Source organism: Podarcis filfolensis (genome assembly GCF_964270895.1).
Source record: "Podarcis filfolensis genome assembly, chromosome: 2".
Lineage (NCBI taxonomy): Eukaryota > Metazoa > Chordata > Lepidosauria > Squamata > Lacertidae > Podarcis > Podarcis filfolensis.
In genome coordinates, this window is record NC_139605.1 from 40,113,457 (window position 1) to 40,137,504 (window position 24,048).

At 40.9% G+C, this 24,048-nt stretch overlaps 1 protein-coding gene across 1 annotated transcript in view; it reads left to right on the plus strand.

Moving 5' to 3' along the window:
* ABTB1 (ankyrin repeat and BTB domain containing 1) overlaps positions 1 to 24,048 on the plus strand; it is a 45,694-nt gene that overhangs the window by 8,998 nt on the left and 12,648 nt on the right. Inside the window, exons 5-9 of the mRNA XM_083603086.1 lie at positions 556 to 715; positions 7,848 to 7,893; positions 9,597 to 9,713; positions 20,105 to 20,220; positions 23,766 to 23,864. Of these exons, the coding sequence (XP_083459212.1) occupies positions 556 to 715; positions 7,848 to 7,893; positions 9,597 to 9,713; positions 20,105 to 20,220; positions 23,766 to 23,864 (538 nt within the window). The remainder of the gene's footprint in view (positions 1 to 555; positions 716 to 7,847; positions 7,894 to 9,596; positions 9,714 to 20,104; positions 20,221 to 23,765; positions 23,865 to 24,048) is intronic.

Genomic DNA, 24,048 nt, shown 5'->3' on the forward strand with positions numbered 1-24,048 from the left:
CTCCAGACAGCGCTGGCTGCCGGCCTCTTAAGTGAGATGGACGCACAACCCTAGAGTCGGACACAACTGGCCCGTACGGGCAGGGGTACCTTTACCTTTACCTTTTTACTGCGTAAGTGGCAGAAGTAAATAAGACTACTTAATATATATGTGTGTGTTTGCAGTCCTGTTAATGGAATGCTGTCCCCAGGGAGACTCACTTGGTGCCATCATTATATAGCTTTAGGCATCAGGCAAAAACATAACTTTTTCTTGATGGCGTTGAATCATAATTTCCTGTGGCCTTCTTGAGTGGTTCAGATTCTGCCTTTTTATTTTTTAAGAACAAGTTTCTCATTTCATTTTTTCATTGTTTTTCTTTGTGCTGGTTTTAATGTATGTTTTTCTTTGTTTATATATTGTAAGTCACTTTGAGTTACCTTGGTAAGAAAGGGACCAATTAATAAATAATAAAGCATTATTTTAGAACCTTGATTTTGAGGAACAAGATGCTCGCAGTTGCTGAGTTCTCTAGTCCGTTTTTTTCAAGACTTGTTGTTCTCATTCTCCTTGCAGACTTCTGGAACAGGGTTACCAGAGTGACATTGTATTCATTGTGCATGGGAAGTCTTTCTGTGCCCATCGCTGCATTCTCGGTGCCCGGAGTGCATATTTTGCAGAAATGTTTGAGACCAAGTGGAAGGGGAAGAATATCATAGCACTAAAGCATCCATTGGTGAGAAGACTCAAGCTTTGTTTTAACTAGAATAGTGTCTGCAGTTGGTGCTTGCTTTATGGTTTTTTTTTTTTTTTTTTATAATATATTTATTAAAGTTTTCAAATAAAACATATATTAGATAAGCACTTATCATTGTCCATTTAACATCTCTCAATTGTTACATGGGACTCCCCCACACCTCCCGCATACACTTACATCATTATTAAATTAGTTTCAAACAAATTATCATTTAATTCATCTTAATTAATAATCTTAATTTGGTTTGACATATAATTCAACCTTAAATCTAATTTAATGGTAGACAATTGTCTGCACTGGCATCCAATTCAGCACTCAGCCAAATTACAATATTTTTGTAAATAAATCTTAAATTTCCTCCAGTCTTCTTCCATCCTTTCTTCTCCCTGGTCTCGAATTCTGCCGGTCATCTCGGCTAATTGCATATAGTCCATCAGTTGCATCTGCCATTCTTCCACAGTGGGTAGCTCCTGAGTTTTCCAATTCTTGGCAATTAATATTCTTGCTGCTGTTGTTGCGTACAAAAAGAATGTTCTGTCCTCTTTTAACACACTCTGGCCGACAATACCCAGGAGAAAGGCCTCTGATTTCTTAGTGAAGGTGTATTTAAACACCTTTTTTAATTCATTATATATCTTCTCCCAAAAGGCCTTCACTCTAGGGCAGGTCCACCAGAGGTGAAAAAATGTTCCTTCATTTTCCTTACATTTCCAACATTTGCTATCAGACGAATGGTATATTTTAGCCAGTTTAACAGGGGTCATGTACCATCTATACATCATTTTCATCACATTTTCCTTCAACGCATTACATGCAGTGAAGTTCAGCCCAGAGGTCCACAACCTTTCCCAATCTTCAAACATAATATTATACCCAATATCCTGCGCCCATTTTATCATTGTTGATTTTACCATTTCGTCATGTGTGTTCCATTTCAGCAGCAAGTTATACATTCTTGAAAGTACCTTAGTCTTAGGTTCTAACAGTTCAGTTTCTAACTTTGACTTTTCCACTTGGAATCCTAGCTTTTTGTCATTTTTAAACACTTCTTTAATCTGAGCATAGTGTAACCAGTCTCGCACTTTGTCTCTCATCTTTTCTAAACTCTGCAATTTCCAGTTGTCACCATCCTTTTCTATTATCTCCCAATATTTTGGCCAGTTGGCCTCCATATTGGCTCTTTTCCGAGCCTTAGCCTCCAGGGGTGACAGCCACCTCGGAGTTTTATTCTCCAGTAAGTCTTTATATTTTGTCCAGACATTAAAGACTGATTTTCTGACAATATGGTTCTTGAAGGCCTTATTTATCTTAGCTTTATCATACCATAAATATGCATGCCATCCAAACGCATTATTAAAACCTTCCAAATCCAAGACATCCGTATCTTCAAGAAGTAACCAATCTTTTAACCAGCAGAAAGCTGCAGCTTCATAATACAACTTTAAATCTGGCAGGGCAAAGCCCCCTCTTTCTTTCGCATCTGTTAATATTTTAAATTTAATTCTGGGCTTTTTGCCCTGCCAGACAAATTTAGAAATATCTTTCTGCCACTTCCGGAAGCACTCTGTCTTGTCTACAATCTGCAGTGTCTGAAACAAAAATAACATTTTTGGCAATACATTCATCTTGATGGCAGCTATTCGGCCTAACAAAGAAAGTTTTAGTCTTGACCAACTATCCAAGTCTCTCTTAATCTCTGACCAACATTTTTCATAATTATCTTTAAATAAACTCAGATTTTTTGCTGTTATGTTTACCCCTAGGTATTTAACTTTTTTAACCACATTTAGTTCTGTCTCTTTCTGAAGCTGTTCCAACTCAATATCTGTCACGTTTTTCCCCAAAACTTTAGTTTTTTGCTTATTTAACTTAAATCCTGCCACTCGACCAAAGTTTTGAATCAGTTGTAGTACTCTTTTCAAACTAGACTCCGGCTCCTGTAATGTCAGAACTAGGTCATCTGCAAAAGCTTTAAGTTTATATTGTTTCGCTCCGACCTGAATCCCTTCCACCAACCGGTCCCCCCTAATCATATTCAGGAGCACTTCCAGAACCGAAATAAACAGTAATGGGGAAATCGGGCAGCCTTGTCGTGTACCTTTTTCAATTTTAAACTCTTCTGTAACCACATTGTTAACTATCAGTTTAGCCTTTTGTTCTGAATATATTGCCTCAATCCCGTTCTCAAACCCCCGTCCCACTCCCATTTCTTTTAAATTCCCCTTCATAAATTTCCAAGAAATGTTGTCAAAGGCTTTCTCCGCGTCTATAAAAATTAAAACTGCTTTAGTGTTTATGTTTGTTTGTAAAAGTTCCAATATGTCTATGATGTTCCTTGTGTTAGTAAACATATGTCTGCCCGGGAGAAAGCCTGCCTGGTCTTTATGGATTATCTCACTTAAAACTTTCTTAAATCTTCGTGCCAAAACATCTGCAAATATTTTGTAATCCACATTTAAAAGGGAGATGGGACGGTAATTCTTGAGTTGTGTCTTTTCAGTTTCTAACTTTGGAATCAATGTGATAAATGCTTCTTTCCACGATTCAGGCGCCTTCTTCCCCTCCATTATTTCATTACTGACCTCCAACAAAGGTTGTATCAAATAATCCTTCAATGTCTTGTAGTAGTTAGAGGTCAGTCCATCTGGCCCTGGTGATTTGCCCTGTTTCAGACTCAGGATGGCCTGTTCAATCTCTTGTCGTGTTATTTTGCCATTTAAAATTGTTCTATTTTCTTCTGACAGCTTTGCTAATCCATTTCTCTCCAAAAATTGTGTAATCTCTATTTCATCTTGTGGCCCTTGAGTATATAACTTTTTAAAATACCTCTGGAAGCACTTTCTAATCTCTCCCGGGTTCTGAATGTTCCTTCCTTCAACCTCTAAGTTTGTTACTGTATTTAATCTTTGTCTCCTTTTCAACTGCCAAGCTAGCAGTTTCCCACATTTATTTGCCGATTCAAAAGTTTTTTGTTTCATTGTTTTAATCTTCCATTCTATTTCCTGATTTATCAGCTTGGAATATTGCGCCTGATAAAGTTTAATTTCTCTCAGAATCGGTTGGGACTTCGGGTTAGATCTTAACTTCTTCTCCAACTCTTTGATACTTTCCAGAATTTTATCTTTCTTTTCATTTTGCAGTCTTTTCTTTAAGGAATTCTGTTGAATCAAGAACCCTCTCATCACAGCTTTACTTGCATCCCAGATAGTTCTTTTTTCCACCGTAGTGTTCAAATTAATCTCAAAATAGTCCTTTAAGGTTTTTTGGGCCTTCTTTACAATTCTTTGATCTCTAAACAGGCCATCATTCATCTTCCATCTAAAGGAGCCGATTGGGATCCATGTCATATCCATTCTCAAGGCGTTATGGTCGGAGCATGTTTTAGGGCAGATTTCCACCTTCCTCACCTTAGGTGCCAGACTTCTAGTTATCCATATTTGGTCGATTCGTGTCCAAGTCAGTTGAGCTTCAGAAAAGAATGTTCCTTCTCTTCCCAGGGGGTTTCTAACTCTCCAGATGTCAACCCAGTCCATATTGTCAGTCATTTCAAAAAAGGTCTTAGGTAGTCTTCCCTCTTTAGTAATGTTCTGGTTCTGTGACTTATCCATATTTGTTGATACGACCCCGTTCATGTCCCCCATCATGATGACGTTGTTATAATCCAGATAATCCAGCATGATCTCGTGCAACTTCTTATAAAAATCCGATTTTCCTTCATTTGGAGCATAAATTCCTAATATCAAAATTTTTTCTCCTTGATACTGTACTTCTATTGCGAGGATTCTTCCACTTTCATCTTTAAAGAGAAATTTTGGTGAAAGGCTCTCTTTTGCATAGATCACTACACCTCTCTTTTTAACTGTATCCGATGATATAAATTCTTGACCAAGCCTTTTATTTATTAACACCTTTCTATGGAGCCTAATCACATGTGTTTCTTGTAAGCATATAATGTCCAATTGTTCCTTTTTTAGAATATGAAAAATTTTAGACCTTTTTTCGGGACTGTTACAGCCATTTATGTTCCAACTCAAAAGCTGCAGAGACATCCTGGATAGATCTGGTTATTCTTTCTGGGGTGGTACCTTGTTCTCCGGTCCTTGAGGATCCGAGGGGGCGGGCTCCCCTGGAAGTTCTGGCGCTGGCAATCCAAGTCCTTTGTGGAGGTCTTCTCCGTGTGCTCCCAAAAACTTGTCTCTATCTTCCACCGTTTTGATTTTGATCTTTCTCCCTCTGTAGGTAAAGGATAATCCTTGTGGAAACTCCCACCTGAAGATAATTGCGTTGCTTCTCAACAGTCTTGCCAATTCCGTGTAGTTAGATCTAAGGTCCAGCAACTGCTTAGGAATGTCCTTGTAGATTTCAATTCTCTTGCCCAAAATGTCTAGTGACTTTTCGTAGTGCAGGCCCAAAATCTTGTCCCTTTCCTCCTTTGATCTCAGTGTTATCAAACAATCTCTGGGCTTCTCTGTCCTTCTGACTCTGCCAAGCCTGAAAGCAGATACAATTTTAAAGTCTTTTTCCTCTAACTTCCAAAACTTGGCAAATTCCTTAGTTAGAAATTCAATAAAATTATCTTCTTCCACCTCTGGTATTGACCGTATCCTCAAGTTGGTCTCCCTGTTTCGCAGTTCTGTCATCAAAAAGTAAATCTGATGTTCTCCAACTTGTTTGCTGAGTGGTCTTACTTCTTTCTCAAGTTCTTCCAATCTTTGACTAGTATCTTCAGCCAGTTTACGATTTTCACCTACAGCCTCCTTTAATTCTCCAATAGACTGGGCATTCTGTGCAACTTGTCCAGTCAGCTTATTCAAGCTTTCTGTGTTCTGTTCAATTTTAGCTGTATGCAAATCAGCCTTCTTGTCCAGAGCCTCCAGTTTCTCCAAAATTTTCTCCAAGACAGAGCTACTTGTCCCTGAAGCCATATCTCCCAGGTGCAGCTCCTCTGTCTCACCCTCCCCTGCCTGTATTAGGGAGGCCGCCTCTATGTCTGGAGGCAAAGTGGAAGGCAAGGCCGGCACAGAAGATCTACGCTGTGAGGCTGCAGATAAAGTTAGAGTTGTTTGTTTAGTCCTTCCTCTTCTCCTTGCGCCACTCATTCCAAAGTTATCTGTAATCCAAGGTCAATCCAAGTTGTTCCCATGAGAAAGCAGAGTCCCAGATGCAATAGTCAAACAGAGGCCGGGAAAGGGAAAGTAAAACAAAGTCACTGCTGTAAGTCCAAAATCCTCTAGAGGGAGCTTAATACGTCTTCAGGGAAAAGATCAAATCCAAGTTAAACTTATAAATTTAAATCCATGTCTATCGCCTCCACAATGTATTATTTTTAGCAGAGTAAAACTTAAAGCAAAACAGTGTTTCTTACAGTGCCTTGACTGCAACAGTTTCAAAGTATCCAGTTCCAACTCAGAATGTTTCAAAATCTGAATTCAATGTATCCAAAGTTGCAAACTGGTGCTCATCCAGGCAGCTCCAGCACCAGAGATTCTTATTTATTTTATAATCCACTGGTGCCACAGAAGAAGGATATCAGTGCACCCCGAATATAACCAGCAAAAGTCAATAGCTCAAAGTCTTTCACTCAGAAAACTGCTTTAACAGGGTGCCAGCATTTAGTTAACGCATAACTTTTTGTCTCCACTCCTCCTGCTCTTTGCTTAAAGTTCAGTATAGCGGGAGATGGGCTTCCTGCTTATCCTCACTCCGTTTTCAGCCAGATTTCAACTTTTTTAAAAAAGTTTTAAAAGTTTCATAAAGTTCTCAAAAAGTTTCAGAAAGTTGACAAAAGTTTCAGAAAGTTTTCAATGTCCAAATTTACTCACGGGTTGTAGTTTCCAAAGTTCAGAAAAGTTGCAGGAAGAAAGGACAGCGCTGACCGGCAACAGCAATGCGGCTTCACTTCGCTGTTTGCGCAACGACCCACAGCGCCGCTACCCCCTCCGCGATCCGGAGCCCCTTACGGGGTCCCTTCAACGTTTTGGGGGCTGCTTCTGGCGCCCGCCGGGTCCCGAGACCACAGGCTTCTGCCACCTGTGGTTTTCCTGAATGGGTCTCCGCTTCGCCGTAGCGGACGACCCGTTTACAGCGGAGCTCCCTTCTCCTTACTCGGAGAAGGCAGCCATTACCGGTCGCGCCGCCTCCGGAAGTCTTGCTTTATGGTTTCATGTGCTAAGTCTAGACCCTGATTTACACATGCATCAGAATGAGACAGTAGAGTGGACTGTACCACTTAAGACTGTGGGTAAGGATGTCATTTCAAATACATTAAAAAGCATAAAAATCAACTAACTAAAAAAAACCCATAAAAAGCAACTAACTACCTGAATTGGCTCATTGAGAGGAAGTGGTTCTGGGCTAGTCCTCTCACTGCCATTCTCCTTTTTTCTTTTTTTCTTTTTTACTTGCAGTGAATATTGTTAAATTTGGAACACTCAAAATGGGCTTCTCCTACTTGCAGCCTGAATGGTACAGTCCATTCTGCCACTTTATTCTGCTACACAAGTACCAAGCCTGATGTTACTAACTAATCAAGCATCAAGCTTCTTTAAAATAGTTTTACTTGGATTATCTCAGCAATGTTGATCTGGAACATCGTATTGAGATTTCATTGCGACTACTGTATTGAATCGACCCTGGCTGTTCCTACTGGTAAACATAACACACAAGCTATTCAACTTCTCACAAAACAGGTTTTTGTTTTTTTAAGCTAACTATATAAGTGGTTATCACAACTTGTGGTCAGTTCCACAAGTTAATTACTTTTTGAGTGACATTATTTAATGTTGTCACATGGTGCGAACTGAGCTGGCATTGAGGAAAAGGGAGATACAGCTAAAATCTTGCCCTTTTTGTTGCTTGCCTCTCCAGAGTTAGCACTACTGCAGAATCTCATGGGCCCTCATTAGCTTCTTTGAATATAGCCGATGGGGTGCCCTCTAGAAGTTGTTGTGGACTTCTGATCATTGACCTGACAGGCTGGGGCTGATGGGAGTTGTAGTCCAAAACACCTTAGCTACTGCTGTTCTAGCTTGTTTCTCACTTATATCAGTGTATAGTTCAAGCCATGGCAAAATGCAACCTCTGTAAATAACCACTTTCATTCATTATATAGATCAACCCAGCTGCCTTTGGTTCCCTTCTCCAGTACCTCTATACAGGTAAATGTGGGCATGTGCTGCATTGTAGTGCTTACAAGTGCTGCATTTGGATTCAGAATAACATCTTGCATATATCTATATACTTTGCATAATTATTTCATAACTTAGCTTGTCAGAAATGGCTCGGGTGACGTACTTTTTCTCTTTCTCTTGCAAGGACTATACTGATGGAAAGCATTAGATACTGGGGCATAGAATAACAGCATTGATGGAGAGGCATGGAGCTGCACAAGTTGTGTTGGACCTTGCTAGAGTGAGATTTTGGGGGATTCAGGTTCTTTTCTCTACCATCGTGTTTTTGCTTAGGGGTTAGCCACTCACCCATCCAAGCAACAATATTTTATTGCCCAAAAACATTGTCTCCCACCACCCAGCTGATGGGTTTGTTTGTTTGTTTGTTTTGCAAGTGCTGTATCAAATGCAGTAAGGGCACTGGCATTGCTAGTAATGAGTGACACAGCTTTGTGTCTGGACATATTCCCGGTATGCCACACTGTTGCTCTAGTTACTTTTACGTCTAAAAGCGTCATGGCATTAATCCCCTTTATTTGAGCAACAGTTACTTGAAATGTTGAGGCTTCAATTCTAAACACACTTGTTTGGGAGTAAGTCTTTCTTGAATTCAGTGAAACTTACTCCTGAGTAGACGTGCAAAGGATTCTGCTGTCTAGAAGATTTGTTTCTGGTTGGGCATTCTAACCAGGCACAGACTGTGCTAACATGTTTTTCTACCTCCATTTGCATATGCAAATAGGGTTCCTCCCAATTCCAGAGCACAGCTCTAGATTGGAGCTACTAAAGGAATAGCAAAGAATAAAAAATTGTCTTATTTTTGTTTGTTTTTAGTGAACAAAGGTCCTTATCCTTCACTAGACAATGGCCATACGTTTCTGGATATTTGTGCTCAGGAATATGTATGAATCTGGCTATTGAAGTTGCTCCTCTTTTTGCTTTTATAAGACAGGAGTACCTTGAAATACAGAAGGATACGGAAAGTGACACATGCATCTTTATTTAACATGTGGGACACGTGGATTAAACCTATAGAAGGGATTCTGGATTAGCCTTCTATACATTTGCTCATTGCTTTGGGCAAATGTATGTGGGAAAGTTGCATACCAATTGAAATAATAGCTACAGTATTGTAGTTATCAGAATTGATAGACTTGTATGTAACATTTCTTGGCTTTGTCATATGTAGACATGGCATCCATATTTTATTTATTTGGGTGATAGTCAACCAAACTGTGTATCTATAGTCTGTTTGTTTACTTAGGGCAGCATGCATCTCTATCATATTCTTTGTAGACTCATTGCAATTAATGGACTCAAGTCCACTGATTTTAATAGGCCTATACTGGTATTGCTAACATTGGATGTCACCCTTACTACAATTTTGTACTTCTAATCCATTCAAGGTTGTTTGCAATCTAAAATAATAAAGATACAAAAGGTAAAAAAATCTGAATTTTCTCAGGAATTATATTTGAAAAGCAACATACAATATGGCTCAAAAGAAGTTGCTGTACTAGCTGTACAAGTGATGTTCTCAAAAATATAAATGCAGTCCTTCCTTAAGTCACAGGGGGGTGCTGAAACATAAATTTGCAGCTGTGGATGTAAGGATGAATTTTACGTGTTGGTGAATAAATAATAGGGAGAATTGAAAGGGTCATTTGCTTTCTTTTCTTTTCTTTTGCCAGGCCGTTTAGACATAGATGTAGAATATGTGAGCGACTGCAAAAGATTGGCAAAACAATGTCGGCTCCAGGATCTCATCGAAGACTTGGAAACCAAGTGTAAAAAGGTGCATGAATTTGGTAAGGTCCAAATTGCTCAGACTGGCACTTTATATAAGAAAGTGGAAAGCTGCCTTTTTTCTGAATAGCTTATATTAATTAGCTAAAAATTCTAGTAATAACTTTTTTCTGTTCCGCTGTTCTCCTAAAGTGTTCAAAACAATCACAGTACACCATGCAGATAAGCAATTAACAATATGAAATATTCTTTAACATGGTATTATTATTATTAGTAGTATTATTATTTCCATTTCTATACTGCTTTATAATTTAAAGAAAAAATTCTCAAAGTGGTTTACAACAGGTTAAAACATCAAATAAAACAGAATAAAGCATTAATGAAGAGAGTGGAAAAAAACAAGTATACATTCAAAACAATGTAAACTAAAATATTATCTTAAAGATTTCAAAATAAAATATTACAAAATAAGTCAAAATAAGTCAACTACAGAACACACATTTAGTGTAGTGAAGTTAACAAAAAAAAATCATAGAATATATGAATATTTGGAAGGGACTCAAGGGTCATCTAGTCCAACCCCCTGCAATGCAGGAATCTCAGCTAAAGCAAACCTCCAAGGAAGGTGAGTCCACAGCCTCGTGAGGGAGACTGTTCCACATTTCAAAACTTAAACATTTCAAAAGAAAACATTATTATAGGAAGTTAAATATAATATGCACGTTTAAACCTGCATAATTATCAAGAGAATAAAATATTGTCATAAGCTTAGAACATACCTGCTGTATTGCTGCCAGTCCTGCCCATCGTGGTTGGCAGGTGTGGAAGCTCAGGCTTGATGACTTGTACTAAGAGACAGCTAAGATGGTCTCTGGCCTTTTCAGCAGCCCTAGCTTTTGTAGCTGGAGTCAGTCCTCGCTGCCCTCCCAGGCCAGGTGGAAAAGGGCCTGCAAGGCAGGGAGCAGGTCTTCCAGGATTCACAGCCAAGATGGGTCTCCAAGATGGTAAAGTCAGTCAAGAACAAGATCTAAAATTACACAGTGAAAGCCCAACCGAACAAAAATGTATTCAAATACATAGTGAAAAGATTTCCTGATTTGAGATATTCTAGAATTGTAGCACCCACAGAAAATGCCCTTCTGTAAGTTACCCAGTGGATATTTTGAAGTGTTACAGAGAATAGGAACTTCAAAGCTGATTTTAAAGCCCATGCAGGCAACAAAGTAAGTGTTCCTAATAGTTATTTGGTCTTAGGCCATCTAGGATCATCTTCAATGTCCCACATGCTGTACTGCAGTAGTCTATCTGGGAAGTAATTAAAGTGTAAATAACAAGCCAAGTCTGTTGCTTTTAGAAACTGTGTAGTATGAGCAGGGTCTTCAGGCTTGTAGGTGCAGTGACTAAGGAGAGGTAGGGTAGATTCATGTGCCCTTGATTTGGTGACAAAGTTCTGTCTCCATTGTACACCAAGTTACTGTGCTATGCATATACTAATGGGTGAGCACTCTAATGGGACATTTAATTGTTTTTAGCATAAGCCTTTGCAGCATTCTTGTTTTCTAGAAAGAGTTGTGATACGTCATAACAGGGACACATGGGTATGGTCCAGCAATCTGCTATTTGAATATTACCTGCCTAAGGACCATTTCCAAGATCTGGAATATAAATACTTGGAATAATAAGCAACTCACTTGTAAATAGCTTAGTTATCCATCTTTGTACAGTAGTGCTATATTCTGAAATGGCACATTATTTGACACTGTCATGGTTTTAAATGTATTCTATTGCTGTAACCCACCCTGGGATCATGAATCAAGGAAGAACAGACTAGAAATCAAACTTAAATATTTAGTGGGGCTCTGGGCCATTTCTAAACTGGATGATATAGGTTGCAGAAAATGAGGCAAGCAAAAAATACGTCTCTAAACTAGATACGATTAATCTTGAACTGGATACTTGAGAAGCTCCCTCCCAGACTTAAATATATAGGTTGCTTGCTTGTTTTGTAAGGTTAACTGTGTAGATATCAAACAATAATGTATTGTAGTAATGCTTGGTAGATGAAGATAGATATTTCACACCCTGTAGTGTATGTTTTCTGCAAGTGTTAAGAATAGTTGAATTTCATATCCCATGAGCATAGTTTAATAAAAACCATGCTCTCATCACCTTAAAGAGATAATGAATAACTAATTTAGCTATATTTGTGTTAATGCTTGATTATATTTCAGCATCTCTAATTACACAGTTTTTCAGTTCTTTTATTTGAGGTTAAGCTGATTGATGCTAATAAACTCTTATTCCCAGAAATGCATAGTTATGATTTCTTCATGGATGGAAAAAGTCAGGTGGTTAACACAAGTTGCTTTGCTGCCTTGGTTGTGTACTAAGACTACCACCTGGTGTCATCCCTGAGACACACACACACACACACACACACACACACACACACCAAGGTCCATTGCACCAGTGGAAGTTGCTTTCTCTCTTGGACACTTTGAAAGGCTAAGGCTGTCGTTTGTTTCGCAGCACTCATATTAGACATCAGAATTTAAATAGTTGGCCAGGCAGATCATTACACTTCTTTAGGATTATTTTGTACTCTGCTTTTCACCATTTGTGAGAAACCCTTAAGTGATAAAAGGAACGGTTTAGCTTGCTTCTATATGCTGCTGTCTTCAAAACTGAAGGTGCTAGAGCATCCTTTATTGACAATCCCCTCTTAACATCTTCTTCTGCCACTGCTGCCTTTAGTACTGGTAACACTTAAGCTTTGACCCTGGCATAGCTAGCCAGGTTGCAAAAACTACAAAATGTACTATACTCCATTCAGCTTCCCACTTTTCCCACTGGGGAAGAAGGAAGCATTTGGACTGGTGTCCTAGAGGCACAGGGGACGCGGGTGGTGCTGTGGGTTAAACCACAGAGCCTAGGACTTGCTGATCAGAAGGTCGGCGGTTCGAATCCCCGCGACGGGGTGAGCTCGGTCCCTGCTCCTGCCAACCTAGCAGTTCGAAAGCACGTCAAAGTGCAAGTAGATAAATAGGTACCGCTCTGGCGGAAAGGTAAACGGCATTTCCGTGTGCTGCTCTGGTTCGGCAGAAGTGGCTTAGTCATGCTGGCCACATGACCTGGAAGCTGTACGCCGGTTCCCTCGGTCAATAAAGCGAGATGAGCGCCGCAACCCCAGAGTCGGCCACGACTGCACCTAATGGTCAGGGGTCCCTTTACCCTTTACCTTTTACCTAGAGGCACAAGTCCCTTGCTTTCATGCATCTGGACCATTGTTGGTGCTAAATGAATGTTAATTGTTGCTGCTGGCTTGTCCATTTTCTTGACATGTTATAAATGTGAGTTAATCTTACTGACGCTCCTGTCACCAAAAACTATTTACTTTTGACTGACCACGCTCACTTTTGTATTACATCTGTTCCGAAATCTTAATTAGTGCAATATTGCTGTCATAGATTGAAAGATGCAGCCCATCATAGTGGTCCATTTCCCAGAAACTTGTGATAAAGTGCTTTACCAAAACTCATGACACAAATTGGTCTTTTAAAATCTCTCTGTACCATAGACAACACATCTGGAGGGGGGGCGGTCTTGAGAGGAGGAGGCTGCCTCACTTAGCTGTTCTGTTCTTCAGCTTGCACTTCATCTGCGTTATCTAAGCACTTCAAGCAGAAAATTGCTATCTTCTAAATGAGCTAGAAACTTCAAACAAAAGCATCTCCATACAGCCCTCTGGCAATGTTCTTTTTCCTCTTCCAGAAAAGAATACCTTGCTGCTTCTTAGTGTCTCCTGGATAGGAAATATAGGCTGACTCAGTCCTCCTTGAAAGCAAATTGCATATGCTTTTGGCTTCTGAGTTTAAATTGGCACCAGGCTGCCAGTTTCCCTTTGGAACAGTTCTGTGAATGTACTTGAAACAGATTCTACAAGTTAAAACTACAATAAACAAATTGCATGCACCCACCAAGTAGGGGAGAAATCTGTTTCTAACAACACACACATACCCAAAGGCTAGGTAATCTGTTAGGTTGATGACTGAAATAGTGCTGAGCCTTAACTTTGTTCGCATTGAGCCTGTCACAATTGCAAAACATAAGGAGCAGATGTTAACTTTCATTTGTAAAGGAACCAGACTTGCCACTAGGCACACAGGCATTCATTTCAGTCTCTTTGCATCCGTCTTAAGGACATGCTTTGACAAGCCAATAATCCATCTAGCACTACAGCATATTTTCCACAGTGGCCAGCCAGATGTTTCTAGGTAGTCCACCAGCAGGATGTGAAGTCAACAGCTGCCTTCTGCCATAATAATAATAATAATAATAATAATAATAATAATAATAATACAATAATTTTATTATTTCTAGCCCACCCATCTGGCTGGGTTTCTCCAGCCACTCTGCGTGGCTCCCAACAGAATATTAAAAACACAATAAAACATCAAACATTAAAATCTTCCCTAAACAGCGCTGCCTTCAGACATCTTCTAAAAATCAGGTAGATGGAAGGGCGTTCCACAGGGCGGATGCCACTACCGAGAAGGCGCTCTGCCTGGTTCCTGTAGCCTCACTTCTCACATTGAGAGAACTACCAGAAGGCCCTTGGTGCTGGACCTCAGTGTCCGGGCTGAATGATGGGGGTGGAGACGCTCCTTCAGGTGTACAAGGCCAAGGCCGCTTAGGGCGTTAAAGGTTAGCACCAAAACTTTGAATTGTGCTCAGAAATGCACTGGGAGCCAATGAAGATCCTTTAGGACCGGTGATATATGGTCTCGGCAGCCATTCCCAGTCATCAGTCTAGCTGCTGCATTCAGGATTAGTTGTCGTTTCTGGGTCACCTTCAAAGGTAGCCCATGTAAAGCTCATTGCAGAAGTCAAAGCAGGAGATAACCAGAGCATGCACCACTCTAGTGAGACAATCTGTGGGCAGGTAGGGCCTCCACCTGCGTACCAGATGGAACTGGTAGACATCTGCCCTGGACACAGAATTGACCTGCACCTCCATGAACAGTTGTGGGTCCAAAATGACTCCTAGGTTGCTCACCTGGTCCTTCAGGGGTACAGTTACCCCATTCAGGACCAGGGAATCCTCTACACCTGCCCACCCCCTGTCCCTGCAAAACAGTACTTAGCCGCCATCCTCCAACCGCCTCCAAACATTCCCACAGGGCCTTCACTGCCCTCACTGGTTCTGATTTAAAAGAGGTAGAGCTGGGTATCATCCACATACTGATCAACCCCCAGCCCATAACCCCTGATTATCTCTCCCAGCGGCATCATATAGATGTTAAAAAGCATGGGGGAGAGGACGGAACCCTGAGGCACCCCACAAGTGAGAGCCCAGGGGTCTGAACACTCATCCCCCAACACCACTTTCTGGACACAGCCCAGGAGGAAGTAGCGGAACCACTGTATAACAGTGCCCCCAGCTCCCAGCCCCTCTAGATGGTCCAGAAAGATGTTATGGCAACCAGTATTCAGCAATCATCCTGCCTCTGAAATTTGGAGTTTCCAGTTACTCGACACGTTTGTTTAATCGCCTTCTGAATCATCACTACATCTTGTGGCAGTGAATTCCATAAGCAATTCCTTGTTTTCCTTTTTCTGTCCTGACTTCATTGGGTGACCTTGAGTTCTAGTGTTGCATGGCAGCAATAAGTCCTTGTGTGGGTATCTGTCCAATATCTTTTACAGTGAAAAATTCATGCAGCTTCTTTGAAATTTCCCTATGCTCCTCCTAGCGATCCTTTCACTCTTCTGTCATCTAGTTGCCCAACTGTCTTCCTAGATTTGCTGCTCCCATTTAAAAATATGTCTTAACACTTTTATAATAAGCTACAAATTCTCTTTTCTGTGCCTCATCAACTTCCACTTGTTTTGCCTAAGTTTATGCTGTCCTCATTTGAACTAGACACAACTTCTTAAGGGAAGCCTTAATCGATCAATCAATCAGTCAGTCAGTCAATCAATCAATCAGTCTGTGTGATGTGCTTTCTCCAGTGCTTCTTTTAATGGGGATTAACATCCCAAAGAAACTTGAGCTCCTTGATTTTTCCTTCCAGTGAATACCCCCATTTTTGCAAAATTAAGTTAATTCATGGTCTGATGTATCCCCCAAGAACTTCAGGCAGTTTACTCAGTTTAGACTCAGTTTAGAAGTGGACATGGGATCATACTTGACAGTATTTGCTAAATAAAAATGATCCCAGTACAGTATGTGTTTTACCATTAAACACATGTTGCTTGAGAGTCCACACTCTTCAGCTGCTTTCCAATTTTTAATGCTCATCCAGACACATCATAGAATCATCTGCACCAGGGTTTTTCCTCTCTGTTTCTAGCTGAAAATACTCATTTACATGTGTTTATAAGTTTCAAAACAATAGGTTGGTTGGGGTTATTGAGACTTTATTGAGGACTGAAGGAAGCTTTTTGTAGAGATTAAGTGTTCAGTACAATATGATCTAGTGGAGGCATAGGCAAACTCGGCCCTCCAGATGTTTTGGGACTACAACTCCCATCATCCCTAGCTAACAGGACCAGTGGTCAGGGATGATGGGAGTTGTAGTCCCAAAACATCTGGAGGGCCGAGTTTGCCTATGCCTGATCTAGTAACTCTGTGCCAGCAGATCTAATCTATCTCCCTTCCTCTTCTGTCTTCTACCATAACGTAACCCTGATGTAGCTCCTCACAATTAACAAAAGGAGGGGCAGGGAATTGTCATTTCCTGAGATTCCTGTTGAGAAGTTGGTACTCTCTCATGTGAAGGAAAGAGTGAGAAAGAAACAGTCTTTCCTCCTACCCACCACCTTCATATGTTGGAGCAAAGTTTCAAGTGGCAAAAGGTATAACTTCACTATCTGCTGACAGTAATGGTGTATCTGTTGAAAGGCATTATATTGCCTGTTTAGAATCACAATTCTGAGGCATATACAACTCGTTAATGTGGGGCAGGAGGGTTGGGAAGAAAGATATTGTACTGTGGCAGTCTTCTTTCACCCACCTCTCATTGTTGTGGTAAGATGACATCCCTGTGTGATCTGTAAAATGTCAAGAGCGGCAATTTATTATGGCAATGTGAGTCACCTGAGATTTGGAGACAAGCTCTAAATCCATTGAGTCACGCTTGTCGTACCACCTCTTGTTCCGATGCAGAGTTAACTTAGCCAGCTCAGGAATAACTTCCTTTTCTTGCTGAACTCCCAAGTATAAACCAATGAAGACTTTTGGTATATTGCTAACTAGTTTATCATGGCATGAGCTTTCAGCTCTTGGTTACAAAACCTCTTTCCACGATAAACCACTTAATACCAAAGGTGCTGAAATAGCAGTTTTGTTCATATTATTATAAACAAGTTCTCTGTATTAACAAAAGATATAAATAACATTCCCTAAAATAAAGACCACGTGAGCTGGGTGTAGGAGGAGGAGACAAATAACACTGTGTAATAATCACAAGCTGAAATCAATATCATCATAAATACATACTACTTGTTAATGATTTAGTATTGATCACAGCAGCTTGCTTTACTGTACCAAGCTATTCAGGTGCTCCTTCTTCATACAGCAAGGCTTTGGAGAGTCATAACATGTAGGTAGCACTTACAGTAAGGAACTATATATGTGTACATGCCAACAAGTGCCCAGACATGCACTAAACAACCACTTTTTCATCAACAGTTATTGATCTATTCCCTTACTTTAATTCTTGCAGTGGCTATGTAATATGAACAACAAGGAAATGTTCATAGATGATGAACACTGATGATGGCTGTGTTAATATGAACAACAAGGAAAAAGCAGCCAGGAGCCTCATACTTGCATGCTCCCTTCCCTCTCTCATAGCAGAGAGATGGATTTAAGCAGAACTTAGTTTCACTTTCCACAAAACATGGCTTGCTTTTATGAGCTAGAGATTGTTCTTTAAAACAAGCTCTGGTTAGTCTTTGAACAAGCCAGCTTCAAACCATGGTTTATGAAACTACAGTTGTGTTATACTATAGTTTCCAGTTCATAGGTAAAGGTGTAAAGGTACCGCTGACCATTAGGTCCAATCGCGGACGACTCTGGGGTTGTGGCGCTCATCTCGCTCTATAGGCCAAGGGAGCCGGCATACAGCTTCCGGGTCATGTGGCCAGCACGACTAAGCCACTTCTGGTGAACCAGAGCAGCATGCGGAAACGCCGTTTACCTTCCTGCTGGAGCGGTACCTATTTATCTACTTGCACTTTGATGTGCTTTCAAACTGCTAGGTTGGCAGGAGCAGGGACCGTGCAACGGGAGCTCACCCCGTCGCGGGGATTCGAACCGCCGACCTTCTGATCGGCAAGCCCTAGGCTCTGTGGTTTAACTCACAGCGCCACCCGCGTCCCTTCCAGTGCCAGTTTCATTAACTGTACGATTTGAAGTTGGCTCAGAGCTTGTTTTAAACCATTATTTCTCATTCGTTCATATTGCCGAGTCAGGTTCCCTAGAAAGGGAAACTTAATTCTGATGAACTCATTCTCCAAACCATGCAGGAAAAGTGAGCATGGTAGCTCAAGGCAAGGGGAGGGGAATGTCTGATCGTCCCAATAGATCCTTCCTGCTCTTGGATTTTATGCTGAACCATGCTTTAGTGTTGTGTGCAAATTGGGCCATTATTTCCATATTTGTGAGACAGGCTTCCTTTAGGAGATACAGTTAATTGCCAGGGCAGGTTCAAGCTCCGTTCTGATCTCGCCCAACATTGTTTTTGTGGTGTATTCCTCCCCCACCCCTTTGGACCATAACATCAAGTGCCAGCTTGTTTTCATGCAGTGCAGTAGAGTGGCTTGGTGCTCGTACAGTAAAGCAATCCTTTATTTCCTAAGAGTATTTGATCCCCTCAGCATTTATGAAGGCCCATCCAACCCTAAGCCACCCAGAGTTTGGGAACGAGCAGCACCACTTGACTTTTTTATTATGATTATTTGTTGTCCTTATGCTAGGAGGGTGTTCAAGTATAGTTTCCTCTTTTTGAAGAGAAGTTCACTATAGTAGTAATCCTACTTGGCATTTATATAGCCTTTTTGAGAATTTAGAGCACTCTGTTTTACATTCCTTCTGCAATCCTTGGAACAACCCCGAAAAGTGGGTCAGTGTGAGCCACCGCACTACAGAGCTGAAGGCAGTGGCTTTTTCAAGGCCCCCATAGTGAGGGCTGACGTAAAATTGTAGCCAGAGTTTTTACAACTTGCATGTTTAACCAGTGCACATCAATGTGGTTTTAGCATGTAGGAGAGAGATTGGGAGCGAACAGTGTCCTTCCCAAAGAATCATGCTAAATGATGATAAGCTGCCCGATTTCTCTCTGCTCCCTGTAATTGTTGGATCCCTAGGGTAGATAGAGGAGTTCTGTTTAAAGGCTTATTCCAGAAATGACTAAGTGGTTGCATGGCAATTACCAGGTCAGATGGGTTAGTGTTTTTCTCTGAAACCATTTTCACATGTCCATGAACATCCCTAAAGAGGGGTGGAACAGGGATGCGAGGAACCTGAGGGCTTCCAGGCATTGTTGGACTTCAGCTCCCATAATCCCTGACTATTTGACATGCTGGTTGGGCTGATGGGAGCTGGAGTCCAGCAACATCTGGAGGGCACCCATTGGCTCTTCCACTTCTGATCTGGAAGCAGTTTCATATTCATTAACCATATCAAGATGTGTAATTCAATACCAGCATCTTCATGGCAATGTGAATGCTGCTGAAGAGAACTGTTCCTGTTTGTCTGCCTACCACATGTAATCTGTTTAATGTATGAATGGGTGATGGGTGATATCAATAGAATTTGCCATTTTAAAAATGTTCGTGTCCAGTTGAACTGCTACATGTTGTTGGGCACTGATAAACTCCCCCACCACCACCTTTAGCTGTGGTATTGGTTGTGTGTGCATTGGTGCCTGATCACAGATATTAATTCGGCAGAGCATGTGCATACACTCTGGTCTTGTGCGGAAGATGGCCATGTGGGGAAGATGGCAAATAAGAACTTCCCTTTGGCTCTCAAGTTGCCTTTTTGGCCAACTAGTAGGCATGATTCCCCTTCCCCTCCTCCAAGCTGTGTAGTCATAAATCTAAATCACAAAATGCATGCAAATCTCTTACAAAGGGAGGCCTACTGCTCTGTGAAAGCAGTAACAGAAGCAGTCATGAGCATGAGTTTTGTGTGGGAAAATTCTACTTGTTTTTCTGTAGCCAGAGCTTTTCAAAGAAGGAGGAAAACATAATTCTTAGCAGTCTCTTCCATAATTTTTTTTAAATGCTTTATTTATTTGCCTAACATTTGCATATAAGGGGTGTGGGCCATCCTTGAATTTTAAAAACATCCCCAGATAACTTTATCCATCACATTCCCAAAGGGATGTCCATATAGTCTTCAGGATTCTATACTTTGGAATTTTTTTTTTTTTGCCTCTTCCAGTTTCTTCCAAGCCAGGGACCTGTGTGAAGGTGCTGACGATTGAGCCCCCAGGTAACTCGCGGCTACAGGAAGACCTGGCTCTGCTAGCAGACTGCGCCCTGCCAGCTGAACTCAGGGTAGGAAGTATATGTTTTTCCCTCCCTCTTCTTGCAGGGTCCTGCCAGTTAAGCCCTCAGCAGTCCTGCACTTCTGCAGTTTGTTCTGGTTTGCTCTCTTTAGGCTGTGCAGCAGCCACTCCGCTAGTGTTGAACATTGGCAGCTCCTGCTTCCATGGTGTCAGGGCACCAATCTTGCTGGATTCCCTTACATCTACTCCTTTCTGCTCCCTCTCAGGCATCCACGTTGCTGTGTGAAAGAGGAGATAGTTGCGCGGAATATCTGCATGGGAGCTTCCATGCTCCTCTGTACTTTCGGTACATGACTGAAAGTGTGTGAGAGAGGTTCCCCCCAAAATGAATGAATGAATGGCCGGGATGGTCTGCTTTGCTATGTCTGGGCTATTCCACTCTCTTACAGCCTGTTATTCTCCTATATTTGGTAGTGTGAAAGGGAAGTGGCAAATGCCATGCCTTGTTTGGTCCTGAAGCAGCCATTTGTCTTCTCCACTCTTCTTTGGGAGTCCAACATACTGTCGTCTCTCTCCATGAAGGAATACTCTAGTTTTAGGCCTGTTCCATTGTTGGTCTTCTGTAAGAGTGTGGCTAAACTATCCTGACTGTCTCAACTTTCAGGAGCGCCTATGACCGGAACATGAAATGTGGTGACATATAAGCTGGGCATTAATTAATAGCACTGCCCAGATCATTTTATTGTAGAAGTCCTCAACTTTTGGTCAAAAGGTCTTATTTTCATGGGAAAGTTTTTCTGGCCTCTAACGATATGAAAACAGTAAGGTGGGGGAGATAAGGGTGTGCGGCATGTATCTTGATCTTCTGTTTCTACTTGCTTTGGTGTTAGGAATGTGATTCTTGGATATTTTGGATTCTGAGTGCCAGATTGTCCTGCTTTATTGTTCCCTGGTGCAACATGGTTGCTTTTTTATGGCTTGGCACTTTGCCCATTGCAACATGGTGCAGATCATGGATGCAGGAAGTGCTCTTGTGCTTAGGCTTTCTATTGCACATTCTCGAATTTCATAATGACCCACAGGGAAAATTTTGGACACCCAAATGTAGACTGAGTTCAGTCCAGTGCTCATGGGGAAGATGCCTGATTTCTGTTTTAGATTTGTGGCAGATAATTGAAGCGTGTCCATTTGCCCATGAGCAGATACCCTGTGACTGCATGTGGACTACACTGATCAGTGTCTTAATTCTCAGGTTTTCTGTGCGCATATGTGTGAATTATATGTAGAACCCTTTTTCAATTTTTTATTTGTTTTAAATGGGTTCAGCCCTTTTATTGAATTTGTAACTAAAGTAAACTAATAAAATATAGCCCTAATTTTAAGCAGTTCCTGTGCATATAAATCTGAACAGTTTATTAAAACCTCCTGCTTTCCTGTGCTTAAGACAATTCCATGCGGTAAATTCACACTGAGAAAAGGGAGCTGAGCTCTCTTCTATTAGGTTGTCTCTTTGGCACATTCTAAGTTACCACTGTGCTGCTGCCACTGGCCATAAATGGAGGGAATCTTCTCTACCCCCTCCAAACATTTGCTGGTAGGGAGTGGAAAATGCCAAGCATAGGAAAAAAATGTCCCTATTTTTTTCTGCTCCCACCTCAGAAGTATATAGTGAAGCAAACCTGCACATTCACTGCTTTTTCTAAAACACATTTTCATTCCTGTTGCTTTGGACAGTTTTGTTCTTTCTTCCTGGTTTCAGGACAACTATACGTGTAACACAGCTGATTTGGTTAAATATAGTTAAGGCAAATTGGGACTGCACTGTAGAATCATGGGTTCCCTTCACCTACCCTCTCCCTTTCGGAACCCAAATTCACCTCTTCTCTTCCCTGCCACCTGCCCAAAAGCCGAAGTGTGGTTTGAAACTGGCTTCAGGCCCTGGATTATGCAGAACCCTGGTGAGCCTTAACTATGGTTAATGTCACTTAACAAAATGTTGATTAATGATGTGACGGTTAATTATGGCTAAGAACTACTGGTGGAATTTGGGCTCCATAAGAGTAAGAAAAGGAATATAGATTCCTGCACCCTCACCCTCAATGTGGTCAAAAAATTGGTAACACATCATTACTATTTACTAAATTTATATATCACCCTTCACCCGAAGGCTACAGGGTGGTCGACAACATAAAAACACAAAATGAGAACACAAACTACAGAATAAAAAAAAAAAACCAAAACAAACCAATAACCCCCCCACACACAAACAAACAATTTCTCCTGGCACCTAGAGATGCATAATGAAGACTCCAGGCGAGCCTCCCTAGGAGAGCACCCCACAAGCGGAGAGTCACCACAGAAAAGTCTTGTTCATATGTTGCCACCCTCTGGACCAGTCTCAGAAGGGCCCATGAAGAAGAACCTCAGATGATGATTGCAGGGTCTCCGACAGTTCATATAGAGAGGCAGTCCTTGTGCATGTGCACCTTCCCTCAAATAGTCAACCTCCTGTAATGTTTTTTTCCTAAAAAAACCAAACCAGCAACATCGGGTATAATATTCACTGTTACAGGATTATAGTTGTTTTTAGCACTTTATATAAAAAAAGAAGTTTGTTTTTCCACTCTTTGCCAAACTATCGAACATCAAAATTTGGCATATTTACCTGCCCAGCTTTCTTTCAGGAGCTTTTGGTACATACCCAGATTATCATGTTTCCTCAAGATTAGTCATTAAATATGTTGTGTTTTGGTTTGTGTGTTAATCTTCACTGTATGAAACAACAGGAACAAGAAGACAAAGCTGCTGTTTGTCCCACAAATTTTGTTCAGTGAATAACTGACAGCAGCTGTGTATATCAGTAATATTTGGGAACGATAGATAATCTCCTAAGACTAAATGTAAACATCCCTGTCCTACAGTTCACTTACTATTCTTTAAAAACAAATCTTTGTAATCTCAGTTCTCTGCATTTTACTATGTTAGCCTGATTTGTTTTTCAGACCCCATCAATAGCAAAACACCATGGTGGTCAAATTATGCACTGAAATCCCAAAGCCACCTTTTCTCTCCCCAATGCCCGATCTATAATTATTACAGCTCTACCTATTAGGAAAATAGGTATACATGTGTTTAATTTACTGCTTAAGGAATTGTCATGTGTTAATTTTTATGCCCTTTACTTTATCTCTCAATGTAATAAATCCTGGAATCAGGATGCAGGTTGGCAAAACTAAAGTTCTGCAGATTTAAGAGAGATTTGGATATTGTAAACTTCTGTATATTCATCTTCTTAGCCAAATTATTGTTTACATCCTGCTCTGCAGCTCTCATGTTTTGAAGTTGTTATTACTGACGACTTTATTTGCTAGATTCACTGAAATGAAATTAAAAACTTTTTTAAAAAGTAGAGGTGAATGTCTGAATGCACCCTCAGTCTTACAAAGCTTGGTTAATGCCTTGTGAGAATACTTTAGGATTTATTGCTTAAGTATAGAGGAATGTTTCTGTCTAGTGATAGGTATTTATTTTAAAAGGGGTTCTAATACAGAAGGTGTCATAACAATCCCCCCCCCCCCGTTTCTATATGTACAGGTAGGTTTTGGAGAGTTGCCTTTTGACAGCACTGACAACTTTAGCAGCTGTCCTGACGTTTGTTTCCGGGTGGCAGAATACAATTTCTTGTGTCACAAGGTATGTATTCATATTGACTTAATTTACTAGGGCAGCTTTTTCACTTGCATCTTCCAATTTGGCACATACCAAATTTGTAAAACTACGTTGCGGGAGCAGGGGGAGCAGGGATTCTAAGGAAGTCCTCACTTCAATTCATGAGCATGCTGATTGTCTACTACACAACAGAATCCTATGCCTGCCT